Here is a 17,280-nt window from a genome sequence, read left to right as displayed (position 1 = left end):
TGGAACAAAACTCTATGTTTCACTCACTCTTTTATTTGATTCACATTTGGTTCAGTGGTTAAAATGACAAAATAAATGTAGTTGCACAGGACAGAGATGGAGACGGAGCTTTTTTGGAAATTGAGATATGTCTATTTGGAGAAATCTGCCCTATATTTTGTTTATTCATTCTTCTTTTTTGTTAAGATGAAGTACAAAGAAGCAGGAAAGAAGGGCGTGTCAAGCGCCCTCTATTCAACTCTACCTGAGACTCTGGAGACGCAGCACGCTAAAGAGGCTTCTGAGCTGCAGAGTCAGGTACCTCAATTCACTCATCAGCCAAATGTCTCAGAGGTATCAATACATTTAGTCATAGGGTCCAAACCAGTATATATAAACAGAGGAATTGCTTTTCCCACATGGTGCAAACTTTGAGGACTTTTACTATTAAGTAGTAACTGGATTCCTGTGCAGAAAAGGATATGGATGTTCTTATTAAAGCGATTAAAGACATCGTAAATAATGTTCTTCTACATCTGTTCTAGCTGAAGTACAAGCAGCCTTTAAAGAAAGATGGGCCCAGCCTTTACCACCTGATGCCAGAAACCAACGACACACAGTTTGTTCGTCAGCAGACAGAGATGCTGAGTGAGGTACGATTTCTACCTGCTCTTAGGTAGAAATGTTTTTCATCATCAATGAACAAAGTACCTCGATCAGCTCTGGTATGCGAGTCCGTTTGTCTCCCCTTCAACAGAGAATTCAGTCTCCAGATTTATTATGTGATCAGTTCAGTAAGCTTTCAAATAAAACGTGACCTGTATAGACAAGAAGTCTGTATGATGTGATCCTGCTGTAATAATAAAAAATATCTGTGTGAATGAAGAACTCTTTGTTCTCATCCTGCTGGCTCTGCTTTGCTTCATTACAAGGTCAAGTACAAAGAAGATATGAAAGAGATGAGTTTCAACTTGTACTCTCTGCTCCCCGACACCCTCGACACCCAGCACGCTAAAGAGCTGACGGAGATGCAGAGCGAGGTGAGTGCTCTGAATATTCAAAGTGCAGTCAGGTCTCATAGAATGACCCAGAGATGATGCTGATTTTATGCAAATATGATTAAATGTAAGATTGTGGTGATATTTACAATTTCTTTTATATTTGCAATTTCTAGCTGAATTAAATACTGAGTTCAGTCAAGATGCATGAGCTCTCATGACGTCTGGCTCCTATAAAATAGGCCAAATAAGCCATAGATCAACTTTAAGGTAAATGCACGTCAGACCACGAGTGTCTGGTTTTATATACTACAATTCAAAATGTTAGGGACCTATTTCAGCATTTCTTACATTTATAGATAATAATATAGGAAGGAACCAGAATTGTATGTATTTCATTAAGGCACTGAGGAGGTATTTATGACCGTCATCTGGAGAATTAAAATAGTCAGTGTAATTTACAGGAATTTATTATAATCAGTCTAAAACTGGCAACCATCTCAGCCTGTATCCAAATAAAAGCCATATTTGTAGCTTTAAGCAAATGCTAAGCAAATAATAAATATAGATATTTAGCTCTATTTATTATTTGCTTAACAAACCAGGTTAACAAACCAGGTTGGTTATTAACAGTGACGCAACTAATTCTACAAACATATCCCGGATAAGCCCCCAACTGTCACAAGATTTTTTAGGTTCAAACGCCCACATGAATTCTCCCCATATCAGCCAGTTGCCCTCTAATTTAGGCTAACACTACCTTCAAGAAAGTGGAAGAGAAAAACATAATTTGTATACATTTTCATAGTCTTTATGTTTCTGTGGTAGGTAGGAACCTCGGTGTAGAGTTAACTGCACATGACTGATTTTTTTAGTGCTAACTGCACTTAAATCTCCAGTGCAAATTGTGTCTTTCAGGCAAAATACAAAAAGGCCAGTAAGAAGGACACATCGACATCTCTGTACCACCGACTACCTGAAACTCTGGAGACACAGCACGCTAAAGAGGCTTCCCAGCTACAGAGTCAGGTATGCAGGAATATGACTAAAAACTGTTAACAAAAGTCTAAAAACTTTTGTTAACATGAACTTTCAACCGTGAAGCTAGATCCAAACTAGCAAACTGAGAAGAAGCATGTGGTGGTAAAGCTTACTTTAAAAATGGTACACAAAAAAATCACGAAAGTTTATTTGTGAATGTCTATATTTTGTCTCTGTGTCATGTAGGTCTCATATAAAGACGCTGTGAAGAAGTACTTGTCATGTCCAGTTTACCACCTGCTCCCTGATACTCTGGAGACCCAGTTTGCCCGAGAGGTCACCGACCTGCAAAGCCAAGTAGGTGCAGAGAGACACGGCTGCTTTAGACCAACCTGCAGATTCAATTCTTAAAGCTGTCATAATACATAAAATTATGCCTTACACATGCAGGTCTGGTGCATCTCTTGTTAACTAACCACAATAGTACTCTAATAACGACTGAAAGAAGCATTAATTCAAAACATGATCAGACATCATGTCATGAAGTATCAATAACCTGCATGTATTAAACATGAGGTACAAACCCTGTGACTGCTGTCCCCGCTGTGTGTGATCATGATGAAACTATTACTTAAGTGAAGACATATGCAGACAAATCCAGCTTAGCACTGCTGATGTGATGAGCTCAGGTAAAATAAGTCATTAGTTAGTTTAGTTAACTATTTAATAAACAATAAACTCCCCCATCCACACTTCAGTTGGTAGCTTTGCAGGATGAAATGACTAACAGTTATTCAGTGACGTTCACACTGTGATTTGAGTGGAGTGATGATTGGCTTCCCCAGCATAACTCTGACTAATCCCAGTGTGGTACTGGTATGACTTCAACCTTACTTTATTTCTTTTAATCAAGGAAAGCCAACTCGGCCCACTGCAGACCTGTGGGAGTATTGGACTCACTGTGTGGCATTTAGAGGGGTGCTGTTTCACTCATCGTACTTTACAGCCAAGTCCTCAGGGTGTAATCAGGAGGACAGAACGGAAGCAGCACAGTTAAATACTGACAGTGTTAAGCAAATTATTTTGAATAAAATGGCAATGAAGTCTGAAAGAAGGCTCTGATTGGTCAGAAGTTGATGTGTCTTCTAATAATTTCTTTAGATACATTTCTAAAGCAATTTTTCTTAATCCCATGTTACAGATCCTGTTTTCTGTTTTGATTGTAGAAAAAGTACAAGGAGGGGATGAAGTGCATGTCTCAGAGTTTCTACTCTCAGCTGCCTGAAACCGCTGAGACAAAGTTTGCTAAAACGGTGTCTGAGCTGCAGAGCGAGGTGAGATGAAGGAAACTTGAGAGGATGATCAAAAACACTTAAATGTGTTGATGAAAGATAGAAAGAAGCTGTAAGTGTTACATAAAGCTGCTCTTCAGTGAAAGCCTAAATTAATTTGGACAAACATGATGAAGCTAATTTAGTAACGTTGGGACTGAGAATGTGAACGTTTATGCTGCAGATTTAGATGTTTGACAGCTCAAACCAATAAAGCAGTAAAGAAACTGATCTTATTCTTTATGTGATCTTCAGACAAAGTATAAGAAGTCAGGGAGGCAGGAGACCGGCAGCAGTTTGTACTCTGTGATGCCTGAAACTCTGCAAACTCAACACGCCAAGCAGGCCTCACAGATACAGAGCCAGGTACTGTTTGCTGTTTTTATGAGATAAGAAACATATTGTCAGGAGGTAAGACACACCAGAGATTCCTTCAGTTTATTAAAGTCCAGCGGCTTGCCAAGCCTAACGGAGGACCGTCAAGTTTTTAATCAACACACTTTAAGTTAACTGTTGTATCATAAAAGCCTGGTGTTCATGTTTTCACATGTATTTGCATAAAAAGGCTTAAACTGTAAACATTTTGAATTTATATCAACATAGTGATGGCTGAAAATAGTTCAAAAATGAAAGCTGTGCTGATGTTGGAGACCATTTGCAGAATAGCAGCTGGGAATCCTTCTGCTCTTTCTTCAATGAAATGTGTAAAACAAGCAAAATGTGACCCACGGTGACTCAAACTCTGGACCTTTTGCTCTCCTTCTCAATTTTATATCCCACTAATCTAACCAATCAACTTTGAGAAATCCACAAAACAGGTTTATAATCCTACAAGACTCTTTGCAATTTTAAACCCTTAAAATAGCTTTAAAAAATAATAAAAAAGAGAAAAGGGACAGAAGAATGAGGGACATCTGTGTCTTATATGTTATGCTTGTGGTAGTTGTGTCCATGTACAATAAAAGTTCACTCAGACCGTGTCTTACAAAGTGAGAATTATTGAATGCAATTAAGAAATCAAACGTCTTTCATTTTTTGAAGTACCAAACATTTGACTGACAGTTTATTTGGTTTCTAAGTGGTTTTGAGCTGCCACACGTCTTCTTTCCGTGCAGACTAGTTACTGGCAAGTTGTTCTTTTAAATACAAAAAAAATCTTTGTGTAATTTACTCGTATCTGCATACAAACTGTCATTGTCTCGCTGTGTGCTGCATTGTGAACTTTATTTTCTAAACTGTCACATCCATCGCCTCCTGCTATCATTACCATTATACCCTGCTACGCAGTCAGTGTTTGGATCTGTTAGCTTAGTGGGATTTTAAATATGGGAGGTTTCAGGAGTTAAAGGTCACCAGTTTTAGTCTCCCTCTCCTTCCATGAGTTGTCAAACCTCATGGAAAGAGAGGCAAAGCTGGCAGATGGTGCAGTGAAGTCTCCAACTTTGGCATCGCTTTCATTTTGAAACAATTTTTCAGCTAAAACTAGAACAAAACAGTCAGGCCACAGTTATTCAGTGTAAAGAAATACTTTAATAGTTTAATGCAAACCACATCATTCATCTCTGGATGTGAATGGTGGCAGCTCGGTGCTCTCCTGCTGCCAGATCCAGTCCTTTCTCCTCATAAACATGCTCTCTTCTGTGTGTCTAACAACTCTCCTGACTCAAACCCTGAATGCCTTTTCACTACTCAGTTTACGTTTTCAATAAAAGTAAAAAGAAAATAAAAGAACATAAAAACAGTTCTGTTGACCCTGCAGGTGAAGTACAAAGAGGACGGGCAGAAGGAGCTGTCGTCCACTTTGTTCTCCAGCCTTCCTCAAACCCTGCAGACTGAGCTGGCCAAAGACGTGACGGAGCTGCAGAGTCAGGTGACAAACACTCATCCAGCCACTGCTGTGCCTCAACACAGAGGCTTTTATTCAGCAGGAAACTTTTCAAGTCCGAGTCTGAAACTTTCCCAATCGGCCTTTTCTTCAATCTGATCTGTGTGAACACTCATTCTGAAGTTCCTCTGAATCAAACACTGTGGTGTTTGAAGCTGCTGCAAAAGCACAAAAAGTTTGGGAAACTATTTCAATGATATTTTACTTAACATGAAATCTTTCTCACTGGATAACAGATGAGTTCAAAGTCTAAGTGAACGTTAAGATGATACAGTCCATATTTTCCTGCAGTGCTTGTTGATGATGTGACTGAATAGAAGTGCACGTCCAGTTGTTCCTGGTGACCTTTAAGGTTTCCTCCTGTGCACGAGTTCATGCTGTGCCTGTCGAGCTGTCACAAAGTGTTTCTGCTGCAGCTTCTGAGGAGGAGGAAGGTTTTCCAAAAATACGACATTAGTCAGGCTGACTCAGCTAGACTTCTTCTAATCACTGCTCGAAGTTAAGAAAACTTTCGCTGTGCTGAAAATAAGTGAAGACATAAATGTCTGAACTTAAAGTGGAGTTATGAAATTGAGGATGGGGGCAACGCTGAGCCTCGAGAAAGCAAAGTGTTTTATTGCACATTAACAGAGATGTGTTTGTTTGGTTTGTGGTGCAGGTGAAATACAAGGAGGGCTGTAAGAAGGAAATGTCCTCCTCACTCTTCCACCTCATGCCTGAAACACCAGAGATGCAGTTTGCCAAGCAGATGTCGGAGATCCAGAGCGTGGTGCGGCTCTGTTCTCTCTCATCACACACTGATATCTTCCATTCTCCTGTGCATTTCAATGTTCTCTTATTTCTGTTCATTGATTTGTGTTTATTCCTCTTTGAAGGCAAAGTACAAACAGGACAAAGAGGATCTGCCCAACACTTTGTACTCACTGCTGCCCGAAACTCTGGAGACTCAGTTTGTTAAAGAGATGGCTGAGACGCACAGCGAGGTGGGAGCTCCGAGCTTACTGACCTGCAGCACTCATCATGACTTTAAAGATTTTTCTCCTTGGAGTGAATCCTCTTGAATGTCTGAAATATCAGGGTGAGATAAGGATGAGATTTGCACACCTTGCTGAGACTGACTGAAGTCTAAAAGCAGGAGACCAAAGCTGACGAGTTGAACTAAATCTTTATTTGGGCTCAAGCCATCAAACTGCAGGAGTACAAAGAGACAAAGACCGAAGAGAAGACAGGACTATTTATACACAAAGAGTAATCAGGGAAGTTAAAAAATGAGACAAGTGAGACACAGATGGTTACAATCAGACTAAAAAAGGAAATACCAACAGCAGATCTTTTTCTAATGGCTGTATTTATTAAGTCATTGTAGAAATTTATGGCACAACGGATTGAAAATAGGGCAAAAAAAGTTTTTTAAGCATGTACGAAAAACATATCAAAGACTAGTATAGTATGTGTGCAATCAGAGTCCGAGCTGAGGCAGGCCTGCAGCGTGTTGGACAGCTCAGCCATAAGTCTCAGTTTAAACCCATTAAACTTTTGTATTTATCAGGTAATAACGATCATCAGCATCCAGTAGAAGTAAACTAGAAAACAGTAAATGAAGTCCAACAGAATTCAATCACCTCTTTCCGTTTTCCCACATTCATGTCATGTCTTAGCTACACAAGGTCAAACAGTTCATCCTATTGGATGCAGCTGGTGATGTCACAGTAGTTGCTACGTCACCTCCCAGTCGCCTGCAGAGCTGATAACGCTGCTCAGTGAAGGATGAGATATTTCCAGTCATGAGTAGCTGGGAAACAGTTTGAGGCAGGATGAAGTTGTGAGAGTGTGATTCTGTGGGGATTTAAAGTGTGTGTTTGTTTGACAGGTGAAGTACAAGCAGGCAGGTAAGCAGCACGCGGCGTCGTCTCTTTACTCCAAACTGCCCGAAACTCTGGAGACCAAACGCGTCAAAGAAGTGACTGAACTGCAGAGTGAAGTGAGTGAATCCTGCTGTGTGTGGTACCATCGCTCTACCTCAGTCTGCTTTTCCATTATTTCACACTTTTCAAGTTTAGGTTGGAGAAAGCGTTACTTCTAAGTGTTGCAGAGGTAGTTTGGGTGAAAAACACTTATTCGTTTTATTGCACTGTAAGATTACATCAAGTGCAGTTCCATATATAGCACAAAACAACAGGCAGCAACCCAAAGTGTGTTCCAGTTAGGGGAGAATATATCACCAGTCCAAGTATAGGAAATTATAAGCACAAAATAAAAAAGCCACATACACATGATTCATGTCCACAGACCAACTGAGGCCTTTACATGCTCTTCGTGTAGCTGCGTGCGATCTCATCAGGTACTCCAGGTTCCTCACATAGACAAAGACGTGTCGAGGTTAGTTGGTGATTCTGTCTCTCTGTGTATCCCATCCTGTGACACCTGGGATACTCCAGGATAGATGGGTGGAAGTGAAGCTAAGGAAAAAACACTGAATAAATATGGTTGGAATATCGTAAATAAGAAAATTATTACGTTAAACAAATCTACAAGTAAAAAACATACACTTGATACAAACCGTGAGGCACCTCAGGCTTGACTGGAAGCAGGAACTGATTTAAAGTTGTCAGCTGTTTGACTTTATGTGGGATGACAGATTAATCCAGAGCCAGGAGGCAAGAACAGAGGAGACCTGTCACCCTCAGTTTTTAGGTTAGAGGGGGGGCACTGAGGGAAACTGCTGAGGATGACTCCAGTGAACTGGCAGCAAAATGTGGAGTTACTCGATCTGCAACATACAGCTGAGCTGATCCAAAAAATAAAATGTAAATAAATCCTGATTCCACAGCTAACCAGTGCAGCTGAGCTAAAACTGAAGTGATGTGTCGTCTTTTCTCTGGACCGATTAAAAGCCAAGTAGCTGCCTTTTGAACCAAAGAGTCGGACAAACCAAATGTACTCCAGGCTGGAAGTCACAGCAGCATCAACTACAGTTTGCTTAAGATATAAAAGCTGTTTTAATTTATCAGTCTGGTAAAAGCTGCCCTCCGTACGCAAGAACTGTAAGGTTTTCATTTATCGTTCAAACTGGATATCTGTTGTACAGTGTCCTTGGGTGCTTTGAAAGGCGCTATTTAAATAAAATGTATTATTATTATTATTATTATTATTATTCACACTTAGCAGAGCTAATGTTGTTTGAGCTCAGGCTCCAAAACTGCCATTTCCACTATAATTTAATACAAATACGTTGGGTTTTCACCCAAATGTAGAAGGTCACATGTGACAAGTAGATAAAACTGAGTGTCGTCAGCATAATGGTGAACATGGTGTTTTTGGTTGATGTGTATAGAAGAAAGAACCTAAAACATTTATAATAGTCTCTGAGAGATGAACTGAAACTGAAAACCAGCTTTGTGAAAGAAATCATGGATCGAGATGTATCTCTTATGTCATCTCTGTTATTATCTGTTTCCAGTAAGCAGCAGAGTAAAATGCAGCTGAACTGATGCTTAAAGACTTTTCAGAGGAATTTTAAAAGCAGCACAGAAACAGCTGTGAAGTGATCTGTTTGTGCCAGTTGTAAAACAGGAAAGTTGGCAGGTAACCCAGCGAGCCCCTTTTTAAATGCAAATCAAGATGATGCTTTTTCTTTCCAATCATTTCTGGCACAGCTGTAAACAGCTGTTATCTGCTGGGAGCCAGTGAGGAGTTCAGCTGTTGCCTGAGATGAAGATTTCTTGCAGTGTTTTGTTGTTTGTTTATATTACATCTGCTGAGGACGTCGTTCTGTCTGTGAACACGAAACCTTCTGAACTCCTGGAAACTTTGTCTGGGTCATGTTAACAATCCATTAACATTTGCCTTAAATCCACCAACGTCTTCAAGGTCAGCTGAAGGATTTATTGGTAGAAAACTGAGGAGCAAAAGGCTGTGCTGTATGTGCCAACATACAGAAAGCACTGTTTTAAAATATCATGTCACATTTGACCTCTGACCTCTCCCTCAAGCTCGATAGATTTATCTGAAGGTCAAATTGATATTAATGCTATTTTAAACTATATTTCTTGCTGCCTTTGCTTTGGCTGAAGCTCAGCAGGTAGAGCACGTGGTCTACTAATAGGAAGGTCGGTGAGTCGATCCTTGACTGCATCCTTGGGCAAGATATTAACCCCAAGTTGCTCCGATGCATCCATCCGATTATGAATGTGTGTGAATGTTTGATAGAAAGCAGTTAAGCAAAGGAAACAAAGTGTTTATATGAATGAGGCATGTTGTATAAAGTGCTCTGGGTTCTCCATACTTGTTATCAATATTAGCCATCACTCACACCTACATAATGTTTGTGTAATCAAAGTAAACTTTTGTTTTGTTGCCCTAATCTTATTTTTACTGCTTTACAAGTTACATTTAAAGAGAATAAAGAAAATATATTTGTATGAATATATAAAAAGTACAAAACTCCTCCCTTAAAAGTAAATCCTGCGCAGACTGAGCTGCCTGCGATTGCTCACCTCAGCGTGTCTCTTGTTTACTTGAATTCTTTGTCTCCAACAGAAAAAGTACAAAGATGAAGGGAGGAAGGAGATGATGTCGCCTCTGTACGCTCAGCTGCCTGAAACCACAGAGACCCACTTTGCCCGGGAGATGAGTGAAATACTGAGCGAGGTACAGTTCTGCTGCTATGATGCATTAAGGATTACAAAGAACAGAAAGTGTAGTAAGTAAGGCCACAGCATTAAAAGCAGCTGCCTGATCTTGCCCCACAAAAGCTTTCACTGTTCAGGGCTTGGATGTGGGACCTCCAGTGTTTTGACTTCACCTGTTCTTAAGGTGCTTGGAGGAAAACACGGGAAGGTGGCATTACATTTTCCCGTTACTGTTCCCGCCGATGTTGGATTGGATTTGTATCTGCAGGATTTAGAGGCCAGGTTTACACTTTGCGCTTGTCACATTCACGTCAAAGTAACATCTGCATGAATGCCAGGGAGTCCTGCTTTTTAAGACCAGGAAAGTCACACTGATACCAGCTGTTTGCTGTGATTTCTGTTTGCAATAACGCAACTGCTGGTTGAGCAACTCCGACATTTCAAGGCTGAAGAGCCGTAAGATCTCTGAGACTGTCTGTATGCAACATGTCATATACAGAATATGTAATAAAGGACTGAAGGATTGTGTCTGAGTCCAGCTGTGAGCGTTAGCTGGAAGTGAAGAGAAAGTGATCCTTATATCATTTCCATCTCTGGGAAACTGCTGCCTCCAATTACTGAGCTCATCTCACAGAAGGATGAAAACAGTTCAGATAAGTTTTGTAGTGGATCCTGTAGGAAATCCCTCTGATTCCGCTCATCTGCACGTTTGCTTTGTCTTGGTTGGTGCAATATCTGCTGAGAGACAGGAGACCAGCGTCTGATGCCACGTCTTTGTCTTCATTTCTAGAACAAATATAAGGAAAGTGGGAAGAAGAGCCAGAGTGTCAGTGTGTATTCACAGCTGCCACAGACCAACGAAATCCAGTTTGCCAAAGCTGTATCTGAAATACAGAGTGAGGTACGGGAACATCGTGTGTTTAAGATCTGTTTAAAGGTCAAACCTCAGTCACAGCGTTTACTTTCGATGCCTTTATTTATTATTTTCCTCTCTTTGTTTTTCAGAGCAAATATAAAGAAGCAGGGAAGAAGGAAGCGTCCAGCTCTCTGTACTCGAAGCTGCCCGAGACTCTGGAGACTCAGCACGCCAAAGAGGTGGCACAGCTGCAGAGTCAGGTACTCACATCACAGACAAGAGAGAAAACACAAGCAAATGTTCCTCTGCAGTTTGAATTCTGCCTGTTGTTTGGTGTCTTTGTAGGTGAAGTATAAACAGGACGGTAAGAAGGAGGTGAGCAGCTCTCTGTATCATCAGCTACCTGCAACCACAGAGACACAGCTGGCCAAAGAGCTGAGAGACATCTGCAGTGAGGTGAGAAACACAGAGACACAGTCTGAATGTGAAAGTGTCCCTGCTGTGTGTCAGCTGTTTAAAGTCAGTGTGTGTGTGTGTGTGTGCAGGTGAAGTACAAAGAGGAGGGTAAGAAGGAGATCAGTAAGAACTTGTACTCGCTGCTCCCAGAGACGGCAGAGACACAGTTCGCCAAACAGATGTCAGAAATACAGAGTGAGGTGAGGACCCTGAACGCACCACAGGTGTATAGTTTCATCAGATCTCAGAGGATCTGTGTCTGTAAGAAATCTACAGTTTGCAGCACTAATTCTATTATTGGTATTATAGTAAAAAAAAACTGTTTTTAAGTTTTTCGTGTAGGATTAAAAACATTTTTCATTCTTTTGTTTGAAGGCAAACTACAAGAAGGACAAAGAGGATCTGCCCAACACTTTGTACTCGCTGCTGCCTGAAACTCTGCAGACTCAGTTTGTTAAAGAGATGGCTGAGACGCACAGCGAGGTGGGAACTGTTTTAGTGATCATCACTGTCCTGCCATTTTTGGACAAAGCGTTGTTACAGACAATATTTGGGTTTGAAGCCTGCAGGGTGTGTCCGACTATCAAGTACTGAAGTAGCACTGCATTGTGCAGAGACCTTATAAAGCAGGGAGACAACACTCGAAGATCCCAGAATAAACAGCTTTGAGAGAATTCTGAAACTTCAAACACTTGGAGTAAGAATAAAGTCCAAATTCAGATATTCTCAAATAATTCAAAATTCCCAAAACAATGAAAATTCCCAAACGCATAAATACTGAATGGACTGCGTTTATTGTTTTCTACGTGAAGCTGCTCTTTTCTCTATTTTAGGCCATCTAAGCATTGATGAAATGAGGCTGCTTTTGTCAGCTCTATAACACGGAGCTCCTTTTTTTCTAGCTCTGTCATCCGTGCATCCTGGCACTTTGGATCAGTTCTGCATTTCCAGTCTGTCACAGCTCACATGTCACTCAGTTGTTGTCAGTGAACTTCTATATACAGGTGTTATCCAAAAAGTAGCTCATAAGTCTTGATAAATATGTCCGTGTCCGAGAGTTTGGAGTGATGTCACATCTACGTTTAGATGCTTCCAGCACTCTGCTGTGTTTCTAAGGTCATATCAACACGTCCTGTTCTGGATTTATTAAGTCAAACTGGAAATTTAGGACACGAAACATTAACAACAGAAGACCAATAAACATTTTTAGCGTGTTGGAAAACACATCAGAGACTGATACGGTTCTTCAATGGCAGCAGTGAGAGTGGGCGCTGCTGTGGACGCAGTCCTGCAGCGTGTTGGACGGCTCAGATACTCTGACCTTAAACCTGTTAAACAGCTTTACATTAATAAGCTCCAGCCGCAGCACACGGGTGCAAATAAACTTACAACAGTAAATAAACTCCAACAGAATTCAATCAGCTCTGTCCGATTCCCCACATTCATGTCATGTCTTAGCTACACAGGGTCAAACAGGACACGAAGCTGAAATCCTATTGGATAGATGCAGCTGGTGATGTCACAGAGTGGTTACTAAATTAACTACCAGTCGCCTGCAGAGCTGATAACACTGCTCAGTGAAGGATGAGATATTTCCAGTCATGAGTTGCTGGGAAACAGTTTGAGGCAGGATGAAGTTGTGAGAGTGTGATTCTGTGGGGATTTAAAGTGTGTGTTTGTTTGACAGGTGAAGTACAAGCAGGCAGGTAAGCAGCACGCAGCGTCGTCTCTTTACTCCAAACTGCCCGAAACTCTGGAGACCAAACGCGTCAAAGAAGTGACTGAACTGCAGAGTGAAGTGAGTGAATCCTGCTGTGTGTTTCCTGCTCCTCACGCTTCATTTGGCTTTTATTTATTCAGGGTTGGAGATGTGAGACTGTGTGATTACACACAGAACAGTGCATGTACAGTGTTTAACACTAAGCAGCAGGAGCTGACCTACAGCGCCTCCAGTTGATTAGATACCATCAAGTACAGGAATCTAAACACAACGAACCAGAGTCCCGTAAACACACAGCAGGTAGAACAGTTACACAGATGTTAAAAACAGAATTAAAATGAAAACTGCGAATGAAGAAGAGAACAATTAGCTGCACAGTGGTGCAACGCCTCTGCACAAAGTATCTGTGGTTTAAATCCACCAGGCATCTGGACCTGTCTGTGTGGCTTCTCTCCACACAGGCGACACCTCATCCAACACTTCTTTCACACAAAGCTGGTTGCAGTTTCAGTTTAGTGAATCAAGTCCCGCATGGAGGCGAATCACCACTGTCCAAAGTGTTTCTGTTATTACTGTGAAGTGTTGGCTTTATGTTAGTACAGCGAGCTAAAGAAGCTCAGCAGGTGAGCCGACGAGCTTCTTTTAAATGCAGGTCAAGATAGTGGTTTTTTTTTTCTTTCCAATGATTTCTGGAACAGCTGTAAACAGCTGTTATCTGCTGGGACTCAGTGGAGTTTATTCTTGTTCGCAGAGATGAAAAGTTTTTGTTTCTTTTTCTTTACTTGAATTCTTTGTTTCCAACAGAAAAAGTACAAAGATGAAGGGAGGAAGGAGATGATGTCGCCTCTGTACGCTCAGCTCCCTGAAACCACAGAGACCCACTTTGCCCGGGAGATGAGTGAAATACTGAGCGAGGTACAGTTCTGCTGCAGATCTTTCATCTTCTATACGAGACTTCTTAATGTGATGTTTAGACTTTTTTGTTTCTACAAAATCCATTAACCATTAGAAAGAATAGAGAGCATGTACCAGTGAGCAACAGCATTAAACCACCTGCCTGATATTGTGTAGATCCCCAGATAGGTGTTCAGGACTCCGAGGACCTCTGGGGGTGTCCTGTGGGGGCTTGATGTTTTGAGTAGAGGTCTCTGGCATAACTGCACCTACTTCCAAGGTGCTTGGAGAAAATTACAGGGGCGTTGGCAGTTTGGGTTCTTGCAGGGCCTGTGAGCAACTCCAAACATTTCAAAGCTGAAGAGCCGTAAGATCTCTGAGACTGTCTGTATGCAACATGTCATATACAGAATATGTAATAAAGGACTGAAGGATTGTGTCTGAGTCCAGCTGTGAGCGTTAGCTGGAAGTGAAGAGAAGAAAAAGTGATCCTTATATCATTTCCATCTCTGTGAAACTGCTGCCTCCAATTACTGAGCTCATCTCACAGAAGGATGAAAACAGTTCAGATAAGTTTTGTAGTGGATCCTGTAGGAAATCCCTCTGATTCCGCTCATCTGCACGTTTGCTTTGTCTTGGTTGGTGTAATATCTGCTGAGAGACAGGAGACCAGCGTCTGATGCCACGTCTTTGTCTTCATTTCTAGAACAAATATAAGGAAAGTGGGAAGAAGAGCCAGAGTGTCAGTGTGTATTCACAGCTGCCACAGACCAACGAAATGCAGTTTGCCAAAGCTGTATCTGAAATACAGAGTGAGGTACGGGAACATCGTGTGTTTAAGATCTGTTTAAAGGTCAAACCTCAGTCACAGCGTTTACTTTCGATGCCTTTATTTATTATTTTCCTCTCTTTGTTTTTCAGAGCAAATATAAAGAAGCAGGGAAGAAGGAAGCGTCCAGCTCTCTGTACTCGAAGCTGCCCGAGACTCTGGAGACTCAGCACGCCAAAGAGGTGGCACAGCTGCAGAGTCAGGTACTCACATCACAGACAAGAGAGAAAACACAAGCAAATGTTCCTCTGCAGTTTGAATTCTGCCTGTTGTTTGGTGTCTTTGTAGGTGAAGTATAAACAGGACGGTAAGAAGGAGGTGAGCAGCTCTCTGTATCATCAGCTACCTGCAACCACAGAGACACAGCTGGCCAAAGAGCTGAGAGACATCTGCAGTGAGGTGAGAAACACAGAGACACAGTCTGAATGTGAAAGTGTCCCTGCTGTGTGTCAGCTGTTTAAAGTCAGTGTGTGTGTGTGTGTGCAGGTGAAGTACAAAGAGGAGGGTAAGAAGGAGATCAGTAAGAACTTGTACTCGCTGCTCCCAGAGACGGCAGAGACACAGTTCGCCAAACAGATGTCAGAAATACAGAGTGAGGTGAGGACCCTGAACGCACCACACAGGTGTATAGTTTCATCAGATCTCAGAGGATCTGTGTCTGTAAGAAATCTACAGTTTGCAGCACTAATTCTATTATTGGTATTATAGTAAAAAAAAACTGTTTTTAAGTTTTTCGTGTAGGATTAAAACATTTTTCATTCTTTTGTTTGAAGGCAAACTACAAGAAGGACAAAGAGGATCTGCCCAACACTTTGTACTCACTGCTGCCTGAAACTCTGCAGACTCAGTTTGTTAAAGAGATGGCTGAGACGCACAGCGAGGTGGGAACTGTTTTAGTGTTGTTCCAGGCAATATTTGGGTTTTAAACAAACAGTCAAAGTAACATTAGGTAAAGAAAATTGTGGTACAGGTATAAATTCCAGGTTAAAAATTCCTGCGGTGCAGCATGGTGGTGGAGTGGTTAGCACCACCCAGAGAGTTCCTGCAGAGTTTGAATATTCTCCCACAGAAGGATAAAGAGGCGTGGCCGTATCTGAGACATTATCAGCCTGCAGGGAGCGTACGAATGTCAATGCAAAGCCCTTAGAGTCTAAAATATGTGTGCCCGTCTCAGACACTCCATCAGGCTAACACAGGGCAGATAAACTGGCTGCTGTTGTCTATTCTGGTCTTGTTATCAGTGTTATCACATTCAGAGCTCCTGGGTGCCTTTCTGCCCTCCTCCTTCTTTGCTGCAACATATTCAGACTGATTTTATTCTCTTTGAAGAACACAAGAAACATCCAGTTCTTCCTGTTTACCTGGTGTTAGTCCATATCCAGTGCATACAGAGAAAATAAGCACAATATTAGTCTGAAAAGGTGATACTAAAAGCTTTTTGCAACAGCACATCTTCTCCCATAATGCTGTCCGAGACAGAATGTAAAAACTGTGATAATGAACGTAACATTTTCCTGCAGGTTAAATACAAAGAAGCAGGGAAGAAGGAGGCCAGCAGCTCTCTGTATCACCAGCTCCCTGAGACTCTGGAGACGCAGCACGTTAAAGAGGTTACTGAGCTGCAGAGCGAGGTACACACATCCATTATTCACATTCACTTATCCACTTTTCATGAAGTGGAATATTAGAGCACCAAAACATTAGAGAGCTATTCCCTTCTTTCCATGTAAAATCTAATATTTAGTTTGAGTTTGTCAGAGCTGGCCGGTGTGACCATCGTCTCTGTTTGCTGGCAGCTGTAAAGATGTGTTTAAGGACGACTGCGTGAACGTTTTTTCCTGTAAAGTCAGGTCTATGAGAACGTTGTGTCTTCGCTGCTGTCTTGCATTTTTTAAGCCGAGACACTGAGTGCAGCGTTACTCCTCAAATATTTAATAAATGAGTCATATTTTGCACTTTGAAGACGCTCAGCTGAATGTCTGGGATATTTCCAATGCCGTTTGTAACAGTGAGACCTTGTCTGCATGATGTCACTGAGGAACAGAAGTCTTTGTAAAGAAACTCAGATATTCAGCAGAAAAACAACAAGTTAGAACTGAGAGTCTGTAAACAGCAGAGTTTATGATTAATTCTCTGGTTTGGAGGTTAGATCTCTGTAATCACTGCTGAATTTGTTTTCATTTCATAGTATAGCAAGTAAGTTCAGTCAGACGCTCAGCCAAAGCCCATCTTCAAACTTTTAGAGTGAATCTTTGAACTGCTGTGGTGCAGGTGTGGTGCAGTCCTGCAGGACAGTGACTGATGAAGGGGAATAACAAGAGGAAGGTGTCATTGCAGCCAGAGCAAAGTTTGTACTCAGGAAGTCAAACAGAGGGAGGAGATTCTTCCAGAAGATATTCCCCTTTTCCGGGGTTGTTAAGATAGAAGTGGAGAACATACTGGGATGAGATCATGGACTGTCTATAAAAGATGGACATACAGTGGGGCAAAAAAGTATTTAGTCAGCCACCGATTGTGCAAGTTCCCCCACCTAAAATGATGACAGAGGTCAGTAATTTGCACCAGAGGTACACTTCAACTGTGAGAGACAGAATGTGAAAAAAAAAATCCATGAATCCACATGGTAGGATTTGTAAAGAATTTATTCGTAAATCAGGGTGGAAAATAAGTATTTGGTCAATAACAAAAATACAACTCAATACTTTGTAACATAACCTTTG

The 17,280-nt window shown here is 41.4% G+C and overlaps 1 protein-coding gene across 4 annotated transcripts in view; it reads left to right on the top strand.

Moving 5' to 3' along the window:
- Positions 1-17,280, top strand: part of LOC146625924 (uncharacterized) — a 73,695-nt gene that overhangs the window by 19,664 nt on the left and 36,751 nt on the right. For all 4 annotated transcript variants that reach the window (XM_085363070.1, XM_085363068.1, XM_085363067.1 and 1 more), the window contains 25 exons: positions 187-297; positions 525-632; positions 912-1,019; positions 1,896-2,006; positions 2,205-2,315; positions 3,185-3,292; positions 3,545-3,655; positions 5,049-5,159; positions 5,833-5,943; positions 6,050-6,157; positions 7,045-7,155; positions 9,714-9,824; positions 10,596-10,706; positions 10,811-10,921; positions 11,007-11,117; positions 11,207-11,317; positions 11,493-11,600; positions 12,805-12,915; positions 13,642-13,752; positions 14,438-14,548; positions 14,653-14,763; positions 14,849-14,959; positions 15,047-15,157; positions 15,334-15,441; positions 16,081-16,191. In XM_085363070.1, coding sequence (XP_085219196.1) covers positions 187-297; positions 525-632; positions 912-1,019; positions 1,896-2,006; positions 2,205-2,315; positions 3,185-3,292; positions 3,545-3,655; positions 5,049-5,159; positions 5,833-5,943; positions 6,050-6,157; positions 7,045-7,155; positions 9,714-9,824; positions 10,596-10,706; positions 10,811-10,921; positions 11,007-11,117; positions 11,207-11,317; positions 11,493-11,600; positions 12,805-12,915; positions 13,642-13,752; positions 14,438-14,548; positions 14,653-14,763; positions 14,849-14,959; positions 15,047-15,157; positions 15,334-15,441; positions 16,081-16,191 — 2,757 coding nt within the window. The remainder of the gene's footprint in view (positions 1-186; positions 298-524; positions 633-911; positions 1,020-1,895; positions 2,007-2,204; positions 2,316-3,184; positions 3,293-3,544; positions 3,656-5,048; positions 5,160-5,832; positions 5,944-6,049; positions 6,158-7,044; positions 7,156-9,713; positions 9,825-10,595; positions 10,707-10,810; positions 10,922-11,006; positions 11,118-11,206; positions 11,318-11,492; positions 11,601-12,804; positions 12,916-13,641; positions 13,753-14,437; positions 14,549-14,652; positions 14,764-14,848; positions 14,960-15,046; positions 15,158-15,333; positions 15,442-16,080; positions 16,192-17,280) is intronic.

The sequence above is a fragment of the Diplotaxodon limnothrissa genome, linkage group LG9 (genome assembly GCF_057381915.1).
Source record: "Diplotaxodon limnothrissa isolate DT_005_m linkage group LG9, D_limnothrissa_male_GT1.1, whole genome shotgun sequence".
Taxonomy (NCBI): domain Eukaryota; kingdom Metazoa; phylum Chordata; class Actinopteri; order Cichliformes; family Cichlidae; genus Diplotaxodon; species Diplotaxodon limnothrissa.
The sequence above is the reverse complement of the archived record's forward strand: the minus strand, read 5'-3'. Positions and strand labels throughout refer to the sequence as shown.